Source organism: Anarrhichthys ocellatus, unplaced genomic scaffold (assembly GCF_004355925.1).
Source record: "Anarrhichthys ocellatus isolate YVR2014 unplaced genomic scaffold, GSC_Weel_1.0 scaffold16, whole genome shotgun sequence".
Lineage (NCBI taxonomy): Eukaryota > Metazoa > Chordata > Actinopteri > Perciformes > Anarhichadidae > Anarrhichthys > Anarrhichthys ocellatus.
Genome location: NW_022280046.1, coordinates 8,711,628 through 8,729,287, shown reverse-complemented (window position 1 = coordinate 8,729,287; position 17,660 = coordinate 8,711,628). Strand labels below are relative to the sequence as shown.

The following is a 17,660-nucleotide window of genomic DNA, read 5'->3' as shown; positions in this document are numbered from 1 at the left end:
GCTCCTCAATTTCCATTGCATCGTGCATTGTGGGAAATGCACAATGCGCGTCCATCGGCAACAGGACGCGCGCATGCCGCTGTAGAGACTGGGGCTGTCATGGTAAAGCTGCCAGGCTGTGATCTATCTCTGCAGTGAGGATGAAAAGAGTCTCTAATGACACTGCCGAGCTCCTCTTTCTCCTTTCTCTTCCTGTAGAATGAAACCAAAGCTTGCTGGCTCACTCATTTCCTCTCTTTAAACTTTTACTTTTAATAAACTTGAGTTTATAAAATGCAACACAAAAGACTTTACATAAAAGCAAATTATTAAAGAAATCTAATAAGCAATTCAATCTAAGTTAGCAATATATTTGCAATTAAACAAGGATTAATTTAAATATCTTAACCACAGGAAAAAGCATTGTTAAAAGTGTGTGTCTTAATATGTAATAAGTGTCTCCTGTATTTATTTTATCATATTTATTTATATATTATATTCTTTATCTTTTAGCTGGAAGAAATTCATCCATTATCTCACAAATTAATGCAATCAAGTTATCGATAGGAATCATTTGGACATATATAGATATACAGCTGGGTATTGTCTGCGTAGCTATGGAAATTTATGTTGTGTTGTCTGATAAACTGCTGAAAACAATTGGGCCCAAGATAGAGCCCTGCGGGACACACTTAAATCTATTTAATCTAAGGAGTGGTGGCCCATGGCCACTATCAACTGTCAATAAACTATATTCACCCGGGAATGTGATAGGGTGGGAGTCCATGCAAGAGTTGAACTTACATCCTCATCATTGCTTTCTCATCTTGATTCTCTGCTGCTATCCATCTTTTCCTCTCCATTTCTACTTTCACTACCTAACTTCTCTGCTCCGTTTCTTCTCTCTGTTTTTTTTACGTATTCACTTGAAATGGCTGCTTCAATAAAGCACCACGTTGATGTTTCTATTGATGTTTAGCTGCCCTTGACTCTTAAAACCTGTGTATAATACACTTGTGTGTTTGCTGTGAGTGTTTGACCAGCTCTTGTGGCTCAGCACTTGACTCAACCCCATTCAAGTGAACAGAGAAAAGGTTTTACGGTGAAATAATGCCTCTCAGCCGCCATATTGGAAAAGGCCTGACCTTTTGGTCAGCAGTGGGTGTTCACAGCTGATTGTGTTTTTAAAATGGAAGTCTCAATAGCAGTTCATTTCTGTGTCTGTCTTAAATTGGATGAGTTCACCACTTATTTAGCCTGATTCAACATGTGTGTACGGATGCTCGCATCTCAGATTTTGTCAGCAATTTAAAAATGTCTGGTGTTGCCCTTGTGAATGGCCAAATGCTGCATCCATGTCATGTTGGAGCAATTTAGTTACAGCCACAGACTGTATATAAGAACTGGACGTAGTCATCGTGACATCACACATTGGTGTGTGGACTGCCATTTTGAAGCCTTGAGTTCGGCGATTTCGCCGCCACCATCTTACGGCCGTCGCCATGTTTTTTTTGCAGCCAATGAACGTAAGTGACCATAATTGGAATGCGGAGACGTGACATAGAGACACCGCATACGGCTCTGGAAGCAGCAGCAACCTGTCAATCACAGTACGCCCGCCCTAAAGCATACCCTGGTTTTTGGTCTATTTGACTATAAACTGGACCATAATTTACGAAATGAACACGTTTACAATGTTTACTGAGGTAATAAATCAAGTGAGAGTTAGGGTAATTTTCTCATTGACTTCTATACAATCAGACTTCTTATTGCAGCTAGTTGGTCCTAGTGTTCTAAGTACTAGTGCAGTCTCCCGTTTGGGGCATGGCCCTTTGGAACGGGCAATTGCTTGATTCCAAGCATATGGCCGATCGAAGATCGTGACTGTTCAGAGCACGCCGATTGCTCGGCATGACAGCGATGGTTTTAACGTTAGTACATACAGCAGCAAAAGTGAACTGCAATCAATGAGCCGCGGCCGGTAAAGGCCCACTGAGGACGACATGCTCGACTCCAAATTGCACCAACTTTGTCACTGCACATCCTTGGGTCCCCAGCAACACACCTGCCAAGTGTGAAGCAAATCGGATGAACTGTGCTCGAGCTAGGCAAAGGACACACATACAGACAGACAGGGATTCCTTGTTTTTACAGTTGCATAATAAGCATGAATGTATTATCCGACTGTTATTTTCCAGGACCAGCATCCTCAGGGTAGTGAAGGGGAGTTTCCTTTTACTTACATAACCTGCAACCCTACAAACCAATGTAGTTTGCTGTTAAAATGCTTTATGGAACCATAACCCTAATAGTCTTTGGAAGTAACGTTAGCCTTCACTGTATCTGACATGCTAACCATTGCAGCTTATGTTAGAGCAGATAAACAGTGTAAGCTATGATTGGACGATCGCTGTTTGAGCGAACAGAAAGCTGAGAACACATTTGTATCGCCGGTGCCTCTCATTTACAACACTTTCACATGACCAACTCTGCCAGCATACGGCCATCTTGAATTGTCTGGCGAAAATGATGGTGATTGCGATGCCGATGCGACAGTGGTGATAATGATAATGGAGATGATTGTGTTGCAGCGAGCACTATTGGGATGGTGGTGATGATTATGTTTTGAAATAATTGCGGTTACAAGAATGACAACTGGGATGAGACTGATTCTGGTCATGTGGTAAGAATGATTTTAACTGGTGGATACTTGGGATGATGATGATGAGAGTGACTGACGGTTTAAGAGTGACGCAATGATTTTGAAGCTGGTGATAATGGTTATTGTGATGACAATAATTACAGCGGTGATGACTTAGATTACAAAGGATTGGGATTAGAAGAATAAAATAAAACAAATGATGTTGAAGGAATAGTTTCACAGTTTAAGAACTGTTTTTTTTGCTTTCTTTCCGAGAGTGAGAGGAGAAGATAGATATCAATGTATTGTTTGTGCGTTAAGTACGGAGCTGGAGTCAGGGCGTCGTTAGCCTAGCCTAGCATAAATTTAAAAATTCAGCTTTGCCACCTGGAGGTTTCTGCTCAGCCCAAGCCCTGCATGTGTTACGCTCAAACATAAGCAATGGTACTAAGGGCTCTGGCTTGGCTCATCTCCATGACGTGACCCGGAAAGGACTCAGACATTTCTCTGTTCACGAATACCAAAATTGAAAAAACTAATATCTACGCAACGAATGAATAACTGAGTAGCCGAAATATTCGGGTCCAGCCCTAAGGTGGACATCCGCTTTTTCTGCGCAGCATCTGCAGCTACTGCACAGGTTGCCAGATGCAGTCAGTGAGCACAGGGTTTGTTCTCTTCAGTCGCGATGGTACCAAACCTGGCAACTTCATTGTGAGGAGAAGGCTTCAGGAAGGCTGTGCACAGCCACTGGGAGACAGGTGTTGTTTGCCAAGAAATAGTTCCAGCACGTAGTACCTCCCTAAGAAAGCACAAAAGAAATGAGCTTCAGAGGTGCTGGGATTTTGGACAGAACCGGGCTAGTCGTTTCACCTCTGCTTCCAGTCTTTATGCTAAGCTAGGCTAACCACGTCCTGATTTGACCACCTAACTTAGCATACGGACATGAGAGCTATATTGATCGTCAAATAAATGAAATTCCCAAAATGTTGTACTGTTACTCTAAGATGATGATCATAATGTGATGAACATGATATTCATGTCATGAGATGATCATGTTGATGTGAACCATTGTGGTCGAGATGATTATGGTGGTGATGAGGTTGTTATAGAATGTTTCTTTCCCTTATAAAGAGGATGGCTATCGTTTGAAATTGTTTGAGACACAAGAGTCGACACAATACCTTAGAACTTGGACCTCCAGTGTAAAACTGGCAAGATTAGGATCAAAATCAGGGGCGAAGCGTTATACCAGTATTGACGATAATCGTGGTATTAAAAAATGAAATATGGATATCATGTTCATAACACACGTGATAATATTGCAGTATCCAGTGTCTCTTAAATCCTTTTATACAGTTATGATTACAGACATTCTCCACCTTCCTACACTCGTATCGGGAGTGTAATTCATTTGCCAAGAAGAGACTAAATGGATACAAATTAAAAGTTAAAGATGAATTTGGCTAATAACATAATTGTTATTGTTATTATTTTATGAAATATTATTTTTTAATTCAATTAATGTGATAACATCGTCATCGTGAATTCTATTGAACACGATAATTGTGTTGTGAACATCTGATATTGTGACAGCCCTACTTAGCGTTTGAGAATCGGCATATGGTTGAGAAGGTTATACTGATGATGATGATGTGATATTAGGGGAATAACTATGACGACTGCGATTGTAGTTTGAATCACTGAGTATAACAGAGACGAGGGAGGCTGTGACAGCTGAGTCACACAGAGAGGATTCAAAAAAAGACACGGTGAAGAGATTCTGGTGTTTTCTGCTGATCACGTTTAGCAACACACTTATGTCTAGAGAGAGAGAGAGACTGAGAGAGCTGATGAAAGACAGAGGAACCCTGCTTTATTGATCCTATTGACTCAACCTTTTACTTTAAAAGAATGGCTGCCCCTCCCCCCTCCTTACTGTCGCCCCTCCTCAAACCGGTAAACCCCTTTTGAATAATATAAATGCGTATTTGATCCTCACTGTAACCTCGACCAGAGGGGGGTAAAAAAAAAAAAAAGCCCGATCGAATCACTCGAGCGTGCTTTTCATCACATTGACGGCACACTGTGTTTATGGGTGGGTGATTTTGATTGGTCCCTTTTTTTTAAACGTAAACACGTCTGCACTATTTATTTATTTTAAGTCCGGCGTGAACTGCTGCAGAGCTGCTTTCCATCGAGCTACAGTAAGCTGCAAAGAGAGAGACAGAGAGGGAAAGGTGTACACTGGAAATCTATTTGCAGTATTTGAAACCGTATTTCACTGTTTATTTTTTGACCTTTGCAAAACATTTATTTATTTATTTTTATTGTTGGTTGAGGAGATTCTTCGCACGTGAGATATTTTTGGATTCCCTCTATCTAGCAATGCAGCAAAACAAATAAACTTTTATAATTAGACCAGTACTTCCATCCTATATCTTCAGTCTTCATTAGTGACAACTGCATGTTTGGAACTATCCAGACAAAAAAAACAGTGTCTGAACAACTTGAATTTGTCCCAACACAGAATAACAAACACTGTTTTGTTATTCTGCACTTGTGCACAGTGGAATGTCTTAAACAAACAGCCGTCATGTCCGAATAAAGTAGTTCCAGAACATTCATGCGATATACAACTAAATGACAAAAAGACATCACCGAGACACACAGATGAAGCCAGCAATGTTAGGTGTGTACGGAAGAGCATTAGGGCCACATGGGGAAATGTGTTTGAGTTTAAAGTGAATTCTAGCTGCAACAGAGTCAACCGTTGCTCTCTTGACTTTGTCAAACAAAATGTAACAAATAAATACAAATATATGAATGTTATTTATTAAAATAATGGTATCCGATACGAGACCTGGTCCAGCTATTTAAGTCAGTACAGGACCGATATCTGTTATCAGTACCTGGACCTGTGCATCTCTATTCAGGACTCAAAGATATGTTGACATGTGGCTATAATGATCTTCTGTACATGAGGGAAATTCTTAAATTACTATGTGAATCATTTCAAATTGCATTCCGCCATTAAACTGGGCTTAATTTGGTTGGAAATTAAATGTGTTGGTTTTTTTTGTCCTTTTTTGGGGCAGTCCACATTAAGAGACAAATATGGTTTGAAATGTTTTTGAAACTAAAGTGACAATACAAAACTGAATTTTATTAGTATTAAATCAATGCATTTTTTAATTGTACAATTTTTCTACCAAATTTTTTTTCCTCATTTACCAAAAGAAGCTGTTGTGTAATATACATATAAAAGAACGAAATGTATTATAATTATATGAATCTGGAACCAGACGTACTTTTTTTGTGACGGGCCACCAGGAAATGTGAAATGAAATGTGTGAATCAAAGTGAAAACAAGGCGGGGGCAGCCACAGTCAGCTCAGAACTGTCGACCGTTGTGTTTCATAATGCATGCATGAAATATGCATGGAAGGAATACTGAAAATAAAAACCTGTATACTCTTTTCTGTCAGGTGGAAGTACCTCCAGTTACTCACAGCTACCAGAGCTTCACGATGATCAACACAAGTCCAGTCAGGAAATGCCAGGTGCAAAACAAACACTACAAAAGTGCACAAAGAAAATCATATGAATATTCTTTTTTCTGTCGCCTTAATTATAGAACTGCAACTATTGTAAGTGAAGACACTATTTTGAGTGTATTTTTGTATGTATATATGCACAAAAAACATTAATTTGTCAAACTAATTTGATCCTAGAATACCTTGACATATTTTGACATGAATAAGTATTATTATTATTAGTAGTAGTAGTAGCAGTAGTAGTAGCAGTAATAGTAGTAGTAGTAGTAGTAGTAGTAGTAAATCACTTCTTAAAACATTTTTAAAGGAAAGTTTTTGGTAATATTTAATATATCTCTTCTGGTTTTACCATTCCACTCCATTTCATGCTTTCATCTACTTTTAACCTTATTTTTATCCTCCTTGTGTCTTTTAAATTATTTATTTTTGAAAAGTCTTATTTTCTTATAGTATTATCCTTATCATATTATATTAATTAGGTGAAGAAAGGATTTTCCTCCTATCAATAGAACAGAAGGAGTTCATCGGACAGAAATGTCAAAACACTTCAAATTTCACAATAAAAGCCTTGTGGGTGGATTGTTTTGGCACTACCTGGCACAAATTCTTATTACTGCTAGTGATAACAAAAAACATATTAGCGGCTAGCATAAAGAGTTGTACAATGGCCGTGATAATCACATAGCAGGTGTAGTAGGTTTACTACAAGCAGTAGAAAAAGTAGTAGTGAAAATAACACTGTTCATGTTTGTCCTTGTTTAAATAAAGGTTTTAACACAGTTAAAGATAAATTATTTGGGGTTCCGAGAGTCATTATCAGTTGAGCTGCTAGAAACACACGTTGGCTCACAGTCGGATGTTTTATCACAAAGATCACCCAGTAAACAGTCAGGTCCAACGTCCAAGATCCTTTCTAGTTTACGCTTTGAACAAACAAGAACAAAAACTGTGACACAGTTTTGGGTTGATGGTGACATTCTTCTATATACCCTATAGAATATGTCCTATCCATATAAATATCAATAATAAGTTTAACAGCACTTTTAAATCCAGTAATAATAACATTAATAATAATAAAGTGCTCTAAAATAAAATCAGGAATAACGAGAGATTTAAAAAAGATGACGTGAAACAGGGTTTAATCAAAACAGGTTGAAAAAAATGGTAGCACTGGCAAAACATGTGGATCAACATGTTTTATAGCGTTCATTTAAAAGACCAGGCAGATTCTGATAATAGCTATTATTATTATGACAGTCTTATTTCAATTTGGCCTTTCATTCACAATTTGTCATTATACGTACGTCTGATGATTCTAAGCAGACGTGTCTCTTTTGATCTCTGTCTGTCTCTCTCTCTCTCTCACACACACACACACACACACACACACACACACACACACACACACACACACACAGTCATGTTTCCATTACTTTAGAGGACATTACATTGACTTACAATCATTTCCTGGAGAATTACTCAAACCACAACCATAACCACTACTTGTCTAATCCTAATCCTAACCCTCTAAAAAAACAAAACATAAACCACGTCCTCATCCTAAACTGTACTTAACGGGAGACGTGCATTTTGTCCCCAAAAGGAAGGCAAGTAAACAGATGTATGTCCCCACAATGTGAGTAATTCTCACACACAAACACACACACACACTCAGACACTCAGACACTGACTATATGCTTTAAATCCAGTGTGCATGTGGCTCCTCATATGCAGAGATCAATAGCACCACCTGTCAGTGACAAATTGTATTACAACTCCTGAGAGTGTGGAGTAAAACATGAAGTCTTTGTAACATTTCACCTATTTACCCGGAGAGCAGAAGGAGAGTTGCCACCTGTATAATGAACAACAGTGACATTTTCAATTGATCCATCCCAGCCCAGCAACTAGCCACAATGCTAAACTTAAGAAATAACTCCCACTGACGACAAAGACACCAAACTCATCAGGCTGAATTTTTCGGGGGAAAACATGTCTAAACACATGTAGAATATGTCCAGCCATGAAAAAAAAAAAACATGGGGTCTGCGGTTTGAATGTTTCACTCAGTGTAAACATTAGATATGTGTATTGATCACGAAGGCTATAAAGACACTCAACCAGTTATTACGAAATAGAGAGCAGCAGAGAAACAAGATGCTGGCCATCTTTCATTTGCATCTGTCGTCAGGTCGCTAAACACTGTAATAAGAAGCTGTGTGTGTGTGTGTGTGTTTGACCACTTAACCTCATTCGTACTGACTTAACTCAGAGAGGTAATCAAATCAAACGCACCCAGACCTCCTCCTCAGTGACTGACTGAGATACAACAGCAAACACATTATAAAAGGTGTTTTATTACTATTATTGCAATTATATTATACTATTATGTAAAAAAATGTCTGTTTATTATTTTTTATTATGTATTATAATTATTATTAATAATTATTATCGTTATTATTATCGTTACTGTTACGTTCCCCGTTCTGGCATCTAAGGGATGCGGGGAGTAACGGTGTTATTTCCCCGGGAAAATAACACCGTTACTCCCCGCATCCCTTAGATGCCAAAAAGGGGAACGTAACAGTGTAACACTGTTAGCTCTGTCAGCACTTTTTCAGTCACAACTGAAAATAGAATAGAATAAAGCTAATTTGAGTAGCCATCCATCCACTATCCGTAATCGCTTATCCTTTTCAGGGACAACCATTCACGCTCACATCGACACCTACAGGCAATTTAGAATCACAGATTGATCTAACTTCCTCCACCATGGACTGAAATATCATACTGGAATTCTTAATTTAGGTGGTGTGCCCTCCTTTACATTTCAACTCACTTTTCCCAAAGCAAGCGCTTAAGAGTGAGCATTAAAGGAGCTGCATTTAACATTCTGATCATTTCATATTGCAGCAAACAGCTATTAGCGATGTTACAGCTGATAGCGCCAAGCGTAGCGGCCACCCTTCGGTTCCTCGTCAGGTAAACACTGTTAGCTCTGTCAGCACTTTTCGCCGTAGTTTGCGCCATTAGCTATTGAGCCTCATACATCATCATACAAAACAGGATGAAAAAGATGCATCTATAAAATGATGTGGGGATACGATTAATGAGGAACTGCTAAAATACACACCTGTGTTTTTTACTCTTTTTTTTTAACCTTTATTGTGGTGGTTCCCAACCTACGACTAGGATGGTTTCCGACTCGTGAGATCCAAACATTTTCAATAACTCCGGAGCGTTGTGAAGTCTAAAAGTAAAATCCGTCAAGACGCCATCACTTTGTTTATGTCGAGGAAATGGACGAGTTATATTCATTAAAGAAAGTTGGTTTAATAGAAACAGACTAACAGATTTAAATTTAAATTGAGGATTTAGGATTTTGTTCGTGGATTTGTCATTTTTTTGGGCTTGAAGAAAAAAGTTGGGAACCACTGCTTTATTGGACAGCCGACAGCAGAGAGACGGTTGGACACAAGAAAAGAGAAATGTGGAACAACATGCGACATAGTTCATGGTCTGTGCCTTAACCGCTGGGACCAGAGCGCCCCTCTTTCTGATGGACTTATAGTATTTATCCAACAAAAACACACCACACCCAAACTGCACCAGAGTTTACTTCGAGATGGGGGTAGACCTACAGTTTTAGGCAGTCTTGGTCTGGTTGCAGAGTCCGCGTCAGAGTTCGATTGACAGCTTTCACACCCAGCCTATAGATTGTTTACAAGAAGTGGACGTAGTCATCATGAGGTCACCCATTGGTTTGTAGACTGACGTTTTAAAGCCTTGAGTTGGGCGATTTCGGCGTAGCCATGTTGTTGTTTTTTGTAATTGATAAATGCAAGTGACCATATTTCGAATGCGGAGGAGTGATGCAACGATCTGCTGGTAGCAGCAGCGACCTGTCAATCACAGTTAGCCCCGCCCTAAAGCATACTCTGCTTTATGGTCTGTTTGACTCTAAATGGACCATAATTTACTAAATGAACATCATGCTGTATTGAAGAAGACTTGAAACTAGAGATTGAGACCATAAACTCATGTTTACTGAGGTAATAAATCAAGTGAGAAATAGTCAGTTTCTCATAGATTTCTATCAGACTTCTTTTTGCAACTTGAGGAGTCGCCCCCTACTGGTCAGTAAAAATTTAAAAAAAGATCAAACAAGAAAAACGCACCAGAGTTCATTTGAAATGAACCAAACGGATTAAGCGTGAAAACATGCTAAATATCTAAACATCCATTATTAAACTTCACCGCTACATCTCAAACTTTCACATTGCATTCTACGTCTCATATGATTCTTATGAGTTGAACGCCTGAGCTGTATTGATTAAATGTAGTGATGACTCAGTGGGAGAATAAGACATCAGATGTACAGGAACATGAACTTCTGTCAGTTTGTGTTTCACATCATCCAATATTTAACTGTTGTTCAACTACTACAAACAACACTAACCCTTTTATTTTCTGTCTCTTCATCCCACTACCTCTCCTCCTCTCTCATCGTCTTCTTCCCCCCCGCAGCGTGCAAACGAAAGGAGCAGGACACGGGGAAGGACCGCAACAACACGCCGAAAAAGTCGCGGCTGGTCTTCACCGACCTGCAGCGGCGCACCCTGCTGGCCATCTTTAAGGAGAACAAGCGGCCGTCCAAGGAGATGCAGCTCACCATCTCTCAGCAGCTGGGCCTCGAACTCACCACCGTCAGCAACTTCTTCATGAACGCCCGCCGCCGGAGCCTGGACAAATGGACAGACGACGGAGGCAGCCCCGGCGCCCATTCCTCGGCGTCCAGCACTTGTACCAAAGCGTGATAATAGAATGCGAGGAGGGGGAGGGGGAGGGGAGCGCGGGGGGGGATGGGTCTCGGGCGGGGGCAGAGAAACGGGGAGGGACGGTGGGGTTGAGGGGCGCGGGTCGAGGTTTCGTCCGGTCGAAGCGAGGAGGAAAAACCAAACTTTTTACATATTTTTTATTTGTTTGTCCGTTCTGCTTTCGTCAAAGGGTGACAAACTGAGAGGGGCTGCTCACTGCGACGAATTGTTTATAGCCTAACCGCCTTTTTGCAAAATCATCGTGAATCCATAACAAAGCCGAAGGGTAAACTCACCTATAAAACATAGAAACCTCATTGGGTGGGGAAACAACTTTTAAATCAAAGACTTTCACTGCTGATGTCTCCTTTAGGACAATAAGCTGACACACTAGCCCAAATACCAAAGACTAGAAGACAACGTATGTTTTCTATTATGCAATATATATAAGCTAGGAGCCAACCGACCAAACAAGAAACCAATAGAAGCTTTATGAAAAATTCTCTATGGAATTGTATTCGACCTTCAAATGTCCCAAAGATGGCAATGATGCATCTGTTTTGGGCAGAGTTGAAGACTTTCACGTTCAGAAGTCTGGTTTCAGAGATTGCACAGTCAAATTCAGATCGCTGTAGCTGAAGCGTGATTTAAAACAAAAGGAGGTGAGTTTGTGCAGCTTAGGGTGAAGTTGGACTGTGGATTACAGTTGTTTTTTTTAACCAAACCAAAGATGTATAGGGGACATTTTCTCAGTCATAAGAAACCATAAAAATAGTCTTCTCATGAGGCCCACAAACTGGCTTGGACTGAGTGTCCTCAGTATGCTTGGGAAAAGCTAGTGGTTGTTATGTTCAAATGATCTAGTCAAACATTCAATGATTTATTCATCTAAATCAGTAGGTTCAGCTTGTCAGTTTATGCATGTGTCAATTAATGGTTGAGCGATGGAGGAAAAAACAGTCCAACAACTGTGTTCATTTGGCTGTGCAGTCCCTGATGTGAACCGTCAGGCTCACAAACACTAACAGAAAAACCAAAGTCTGTTTTCTGAGATCAGAGCTGAAGAGTTTACTTCCAAAATGTTCAATGTCCATTTTTAAAAGGAAAATACGTACCTGAAGTTGATCTCTGGAATATATATATATAAATGATCCAGGTTGTAGATGGATTGTTATTTTCTTAAATTATGACTTCATAACCAACTTTTTTTTTTTTTTTTTTTTTTTTTACAAAATGATGAGATTTCTGTCATTTTTTGGAGACAAAACTCTTCAATTTTACCCCCAAAAAAGATGTATTAATTGGACTATTTAAGGGGGGGCATTGAGGATTCTTAAAGTTAGGAAATGGCAAAATATGCAAGCACAAACACACAGATACACGACCGTTCACCGACACACAAGCTTTCTCTCTCAGCATACTTAGCGTTCAGTGGAGTTTTGGGGTATTATATATGAATATAAACAACGTATGTGAGCACAATCTTGAAGCACATTTTCTTTGCAATAGAACCGGGGCTCTCTGCTAAGCCGAGTGGTCTTCACATCTTAGAAAACTCAGGATGCCATTTTTTCTAAACAGTGGCTGAAATCCATTCGGCATTCTGTCGTTACACACTGTAATGTACAAACATGCTCGTAAGACACACTCTGTTGCAGACAAGCAAATACACCTGCTTCACACAAAGACACACAACTTTGAAGAGTCATTTCCCGAACGTTCCCCCGGAAATCCCCACCCTGACCGAAACGTTGTCAGCTAAACCAAAGCGAACCAAAGTTTACCCTGGCTTCACACACCCATAATTTATATTACCATGGTAACTCATCCATCAGGGCAGCGGTTTCCAGCCTAGCATCTTGGCAACAATTACAACAAAGACACCAATTAAGACGCTAAAACTGGTGCTGTTTGATCTGTCACTGAAATTTTTTAACAATTTGAGCCACATCTGTGGTCCAAAATGTGGTAAAATGTTTTGAAGGCAGATTTTTTAATGCCTAAACTCCATTTTCTCTACAGCTATAGCTCTCTTTCAGAGATAGAAATCGCCAAATCCAGCCTGGATTTACACAAACACAAAAGGCTTTACTTGTTACTTCTCCCCGTTTAGATGGGTGTAAGATAAAATGGGTAAAGTCCCTGTTCGCATATAAATGCAGTGTGTTTGGACACAAAACAACCAGAAAGTCATCAATCCCTTACAAAGCATTAAAGCTTAAAGTTATGTTTATAATCCATGTTTAACCAAAAGAGTGTTTAGCGGCAAGAGCTCCTGGGCTTTTAACAAACCAGCAGAAGCGACAAGACACGGTTGCACACATATTGGTTTCTTGAGCCATTTCTGACAAAGTTTTGTGAAATGAGCACGGACAGCACTAAAAAAAGAGGTAGTTTAACACTTAAGGCCAAGGTATGCTTCAAACATGTTGCCCGACTACATCTAGAGACCAAACTGTTTCCACCTTTTCCAAATGGCCCCATTCGCCCAATCATAACAATAGGCAAGGTCCAACGACCCATACAAATGGCGACAATCTGTCCTCTAAGGCATTCGTGGTGTTGGACCACACACAGAAAGTGATGGAAGTAGTTGAGTCTAACCCCGGCTACTGTCACACCACAGCACACCTGGCCAATCACTGTATAAAACAGGATTGATTGTCTTTCTCAGAGGGTTACAAAATTGTGGGATGATTATCACGATGTAGGACAGAGTTTGTCTGAAGCGCCCGGCCCTTTTTACAGAAGGGCCGTCTAGTTTTTAGCACGATCACGACCGAAATTCTTACCTTACGCAACACACTGTAGATTTGACACAATCTTCCAGTGCCCATGTCCAGAGTCCGTGCATATTTTACAAATCTTTGACTGTTGGTTTGTCATTGCTGAAGGGGTTCTTGGGCAAAGCTTGCTCAGAGCCTTACAATTTGACCTTTTGGTGTAAATCCAGCTGTAACTAAGATGCTTTCTTGAAGCCTCCAGCTGCCATCACAGATACCTCGAAAAACAAACCGCAGACTCTTAACACATCAAGTGATACAACAGCAGAACCAGTAAACCGTCTGAACCCACGGAAGACGAACTGTCCAGGCGAATCAGGGCCTTTGTAATAGTTAAAGAGGACAATCTAAAGACGATGCCTGGCAGGTCCGTCTCTTCCAGAAGGTCAGCGGGCTGGAAGATCGGTATTAAATGCTGCAAACGCTAATAAAGTAACATCTTCAGACTTCAAATTTTTAATGAGAAAATGGAATTTTTTCCGCTTGTGAAATCAACTTGTTTTCTTGTTGATAGTGGTGAAAACCTAACCCTTACCACTCAACCATTGTCTCTAAAAAAAATCTTAGATGGCTCTAAGATGGATCTTGTTTGCAGCATAGTAGAGTTGGATGCTTGGTAAAAAAAGACAGATGGACTGAGACACAGAGACAACATTTGTCTGTCTGTCTCTCTGACTCTCTTCGTGTCCGTACAGACCTCACCAAGCATCCATCTCTACCAAATCCCACAACACCCATTCATTTTACTTTGATCCGTCACACTGTACAGCCTTGACACATGATGTAAATACTAGCGCATCCAAAAAACCTCAACCGCCGCCACGTCCTACTCCAGTTCAACAGCCTTACCATCCGCAATCACCTCATCAATCATCTTTCACTCAAGCTATCGAACCAAAAATAGAAACAAAACCAAAGGAAAGGCGTCAGTCAGCAGCCCCTGCTCCTTAGAAAACCCCAGGCTGAGTCCCAGCCTGGTTAGAGACAAGCCAAAGGCTTTAAGAACGATTTAAAATTTAAAAAAATGGACACTTGAGACTTTTTCTATTTATTGACAAATCGAAACCAAAGAAAACCTTTTTCTGCACCTAACTGTACCAACAAATGGAAAAACTGAAGATGGAAGAGAATTATTACCAAAAAAAAAAAAAAAAAAAAAAACACAAAAAAAAGAGTGGCGGCGACAATGTCCAGAATGGACGATGTCGTCAACGACGAGAAGAAGGACAGGAGAAAGGATGACATCACGGGATCGGAGAAGTAGCTTTGTTCTGCCTGATGTTGCATCAGGCCATCTTTAAGGGGAAGCAAGTTGGGGACTGAAAAGGGTAAAACCACACGGGAAGGAGGGAAGGAACCAACGGAGGATGCCGTCGACCATTTTCTTCCCTCCGACCCCCAAAAAACGGCAGAACATTAATGTGTCTCTCACGGTTGAAGAGTGTCTTTAACGTGTGCCTATGCAGTTTTTCAAAGTAAAAAAAACGGTTAAAAGAACAACAGAAACCTCATCAGCTAACAAACCAAAGATTCACCGTTAAGTCCAGTCGCAAATCCTCCTCCCCCCGAAAAGGACCCTTTGGACTTTTCACTCACTAATTATTATTTTACTACATCTGTTGCACACAAAACTGCCTGGGTTAGCATGTAGGCTAATCAAGCTTGTCTATACTTTAACTTTCAGGCCTGTAGCAGTTTTGCATCCTTCTATACTTACAAGTTGAGAAAGGTAGCCAGGACGCTCAATCACAGTTCCTTTCAGGATAGCTAGCATTCTGCCAGCTAATAGTGAGCTTCATTTTCCCCACGGCAGACACTCATACGGGTCTGTATTGTATCTTACAAAGCTGAAATGAAAACATCTGGTGTTTTGATTGGTCATTCCTCCAGCATGGCGTCAACACATGCAGCCATTATAGTTATAAATCCTTCACACGCACGGCAATGACCAAACATTACCACAAACGTTTGATGCTCGAAAAAAGAGAAACACGTCTCGGGAGTTTCTAAGATGGCTGCTGTTGCTGTTTGTGTGTTCTTGTTTTTTTTCCACCACAAGTCATTACCTGCTCCACAGGACAAAGTCTACCTCCAACAATCTCCAGCAGTAGAAACAAAAGCTGCCAGACAACAGCACAGGGACTGTTTATTTCCCCCCCTGCTTCACGTCCATGCGGTTTGACACAAGCAGCTTGGTGCGTCAGCATCGAGGGGAAAACAAATCCCACCAACGAGCTTGTTGACTGTTACTCAGAAGCTTCCATCTTCCATTTTGCTTCCACCCAGTCTGGGGATTCAAATAGGCCACTTTTTCATGTTGAGCTGGCTGTTGTCCGGCACACTTCCTACTGCGGAGAGAGTGACAATGTTATGCTATGTGAAACGTACAGTACATACCAAAGATTTTCTGCTGTACAAAACAGTAGCACACACAGATCTTTTTCTTTTTTCCATACTCATTTTGACAGTCCCGGACAGATCCTGAATCTGCAATCTAGATCAATCAACGTCACTCACAGTGTTGTTCAACTCACCGCCTCTGATTTTTTACCTTTTCAACCCAAGCCTAGTAGGAACCAGAAAAGAAAAAAATTGGGCCATTTCCAAATTATGACCGTAATCATTTAATCTGCAATTATAAATACAAAGTGAAAAAAGGAACTAACTGAAAAACAAAATGTCACCCATTCTGAACCCTGAGTTTCACAGGCATATAGAATAGAAATCAGGCTTCCTCACTTTTCTTATTTGAGATACTTTGAGTTTGAAAAGTTTGAAAACCCACTGAATTCCAATTCTAAGTTTCAAAATGAAGAGATGTGGCAACAGACCCAAATTACTGAGGACAATCCAGCGGATGTTAGTTGAGTTTTGGCTACCAAACAAAAGCACTGCTAGCTTGGGTGGAAAAGTTCTTAAGAGGACAGCAAATTGTCGAAATATCATTACACCACAGTTAGTTATAGCCCACATTGCCATGCTGGAGGAGGAGCCTCAGAGAGAGTGATAATTGGACATACTAACTGTCCATTGCTAACAAACCCACGTTAGCGTGTTCTTTAGGGGGGAGGAACTATGCTGCTGCTCCATATATACAACGACAATAAATGAAACAAAACCAAAAAACACTTCGCCCGCTGAGAGAAACTGCTAAAATATCGGTCAAATAGCTTTATCCTTAGTTTTCTCTCTCTCTTTCTGTATGTAAAGCTTCTAGTCCAAAGAAATCCTCCGCCCACCTGACCCTCCAATCCTGCTGACTACGCCCAATGGAGGGGCGTGGCTTGTGGCTCAGGGGGGTGGCGGCCATTTTCCATTCCCACTTGCAGTTCTGTCTGGATGTAACACAGGCAAAAACCTGCCAAACCAAAAAAAGAACAAAAAATGGGTATGAAACCAAAAAAACTGTCCCAAAGAGGTTTTCATTGTTTGTTTTTAAGTACTTACAATTATTTGCCAATACTTATGTGTCTACTATTACGACTATGTTCCTTCCTAGGTTTTTGCAATATGCGATTTTTATTTTTTATTTTATGTAATTTATGTTTTCTTTTTAATTGTGAATTAATTTAAGCGAACATATTTGTTGCCAAATCTCCCTCTGAACCCTTTTTCCCTTAATGATTAGCTTTGCCAAAGTTTACATTGTATGTTCCCTTTTCTTTCTGTTCAATGCTGTATTTATTTATGAGGTGTTTTAGAACACGCTAGTTTTGTACTTAATAATTTAATGTTATTTAATTAGATGTAATTGATTTTTTTATGGATATTTATGAGTATTTAAGAATGTTAGTTGCATCAAAGATGCAGTGCTTGTGCCAGGCCTGTTAATTTATTCTTAGTTGGCTTTACTTTAAAAAGCAAATGAAATGTTCTTTTATGA

General features: G+C 40.1%; 1 protein-coding gene across 2 annotated transcripts in view; it reads left to right on the top strand.

Moving 5' to 3' along the window:
• The window catches only part of onecut2 (one cut homeobox 2), a 36,910-nt gene extending 23,509 nt beyond the window's left edge, over positions 1 to 13,401 (top strand). The window contains exons 2-3 of one of the 2 annotated variants that reach the window (XM_031855563.1): positions 6,109 to 6,183; positions 10,705 to 13,401. In XM_031855563.1, the coding sequence (XP_031711423.1) occupies positions 6,109 to 6,183; positions 10,705 to 10,994 (365 nt within the window). In that variant the 3' untranslated portion in view covers positions 10,995 to 13,401. The remainder of the gene's footprint in view (positions 1 to 6,108; positions 6,184 to 10,704) is intronic. The other variant, XM_031855564.1, reaches the window with a different exon arrangement.
• Positions 13,402 to 17,660: the final 4,259 nt, after the last annotated feature.